This window comes from Hippocampus comes, unplaced genomic scaffold (genome assembly GCF_001891065.2).
Source record: "Hippocampus comes isolate QL1 unplaced genomic scaffold, H_comes_QL1_v1.1 scaffold756, whole genome shotgun sequence".
Classification (NCBI taxonomy): Eukaryota; Metazoa; Chordata; class Actinopteri; order Syngnathiformes; family Syngnathidae; genus Hippocampus; species Hippocampus comes.
The window spans coordinates 1-423 of NW_017805338.1; the positions used below are offsets into that span (position 1 = coordinate 1).

General features: G+C 57.0%; 1 gene segment (V, D, J or C); it reads right to left on the reverse strand.

Annotated features, from left to right (window-relative positions):
• Positions 1–45: 45 nt before the first annotated feature.
• Positions 46–420, reverse strand: LOC109516969 (T-cell receptor alpha chain V region HPB-MLT-like; the record flags this gene model as incomplete). The annotated part of the segment is given in 1 exon segment: positions 46–420. A coding segment is annotated over 1 exon segment (360 nt), but the record flags the coding sequence as incomplete, so codon positions are not given.
• Between the last annotated feature and the right edge of the window lie 3 nt (positions 421–423).

Genomic DNA, 423 nt, shown 5'->3' on the forward strand with positions numbered 1-423 from the left:
CTGAAAATATTGTCTGACATAAACCGGTCCGTGCGTCAAAAAAGGTTGGGGGCCCCTGTGTTACGCGATGAGGCGGTTGCAAGAGTTTTTGTGCAGGCACGCCAGTGGATGTGTCAGTGTGGGCTGCAAGGCGCAGTGGAAGACTCCCGAGTCGCTGGGCTTCACGCGCTCGATACGCAGAGGAGCTTGCCGAGCGCTGGCGTCCATGCTGCAGCGATACCTGTCAGAGTACTTTTCTGCAGTCTTGCCTTGATCGAGCTTAAATCGGCTCAGGATGAACTCGGGTGCTGCGTTGGCTTCTTGTTTGTACCAGAAGATATAGTCGCCCGACGTCGAACTGTCGTAGCTGCAGCTGAGCGTCACTGCTGCACCCTCCACGGCGTGGACATCCCATTCCGGCTGGTGCACCGTTTGGCCGCTGAT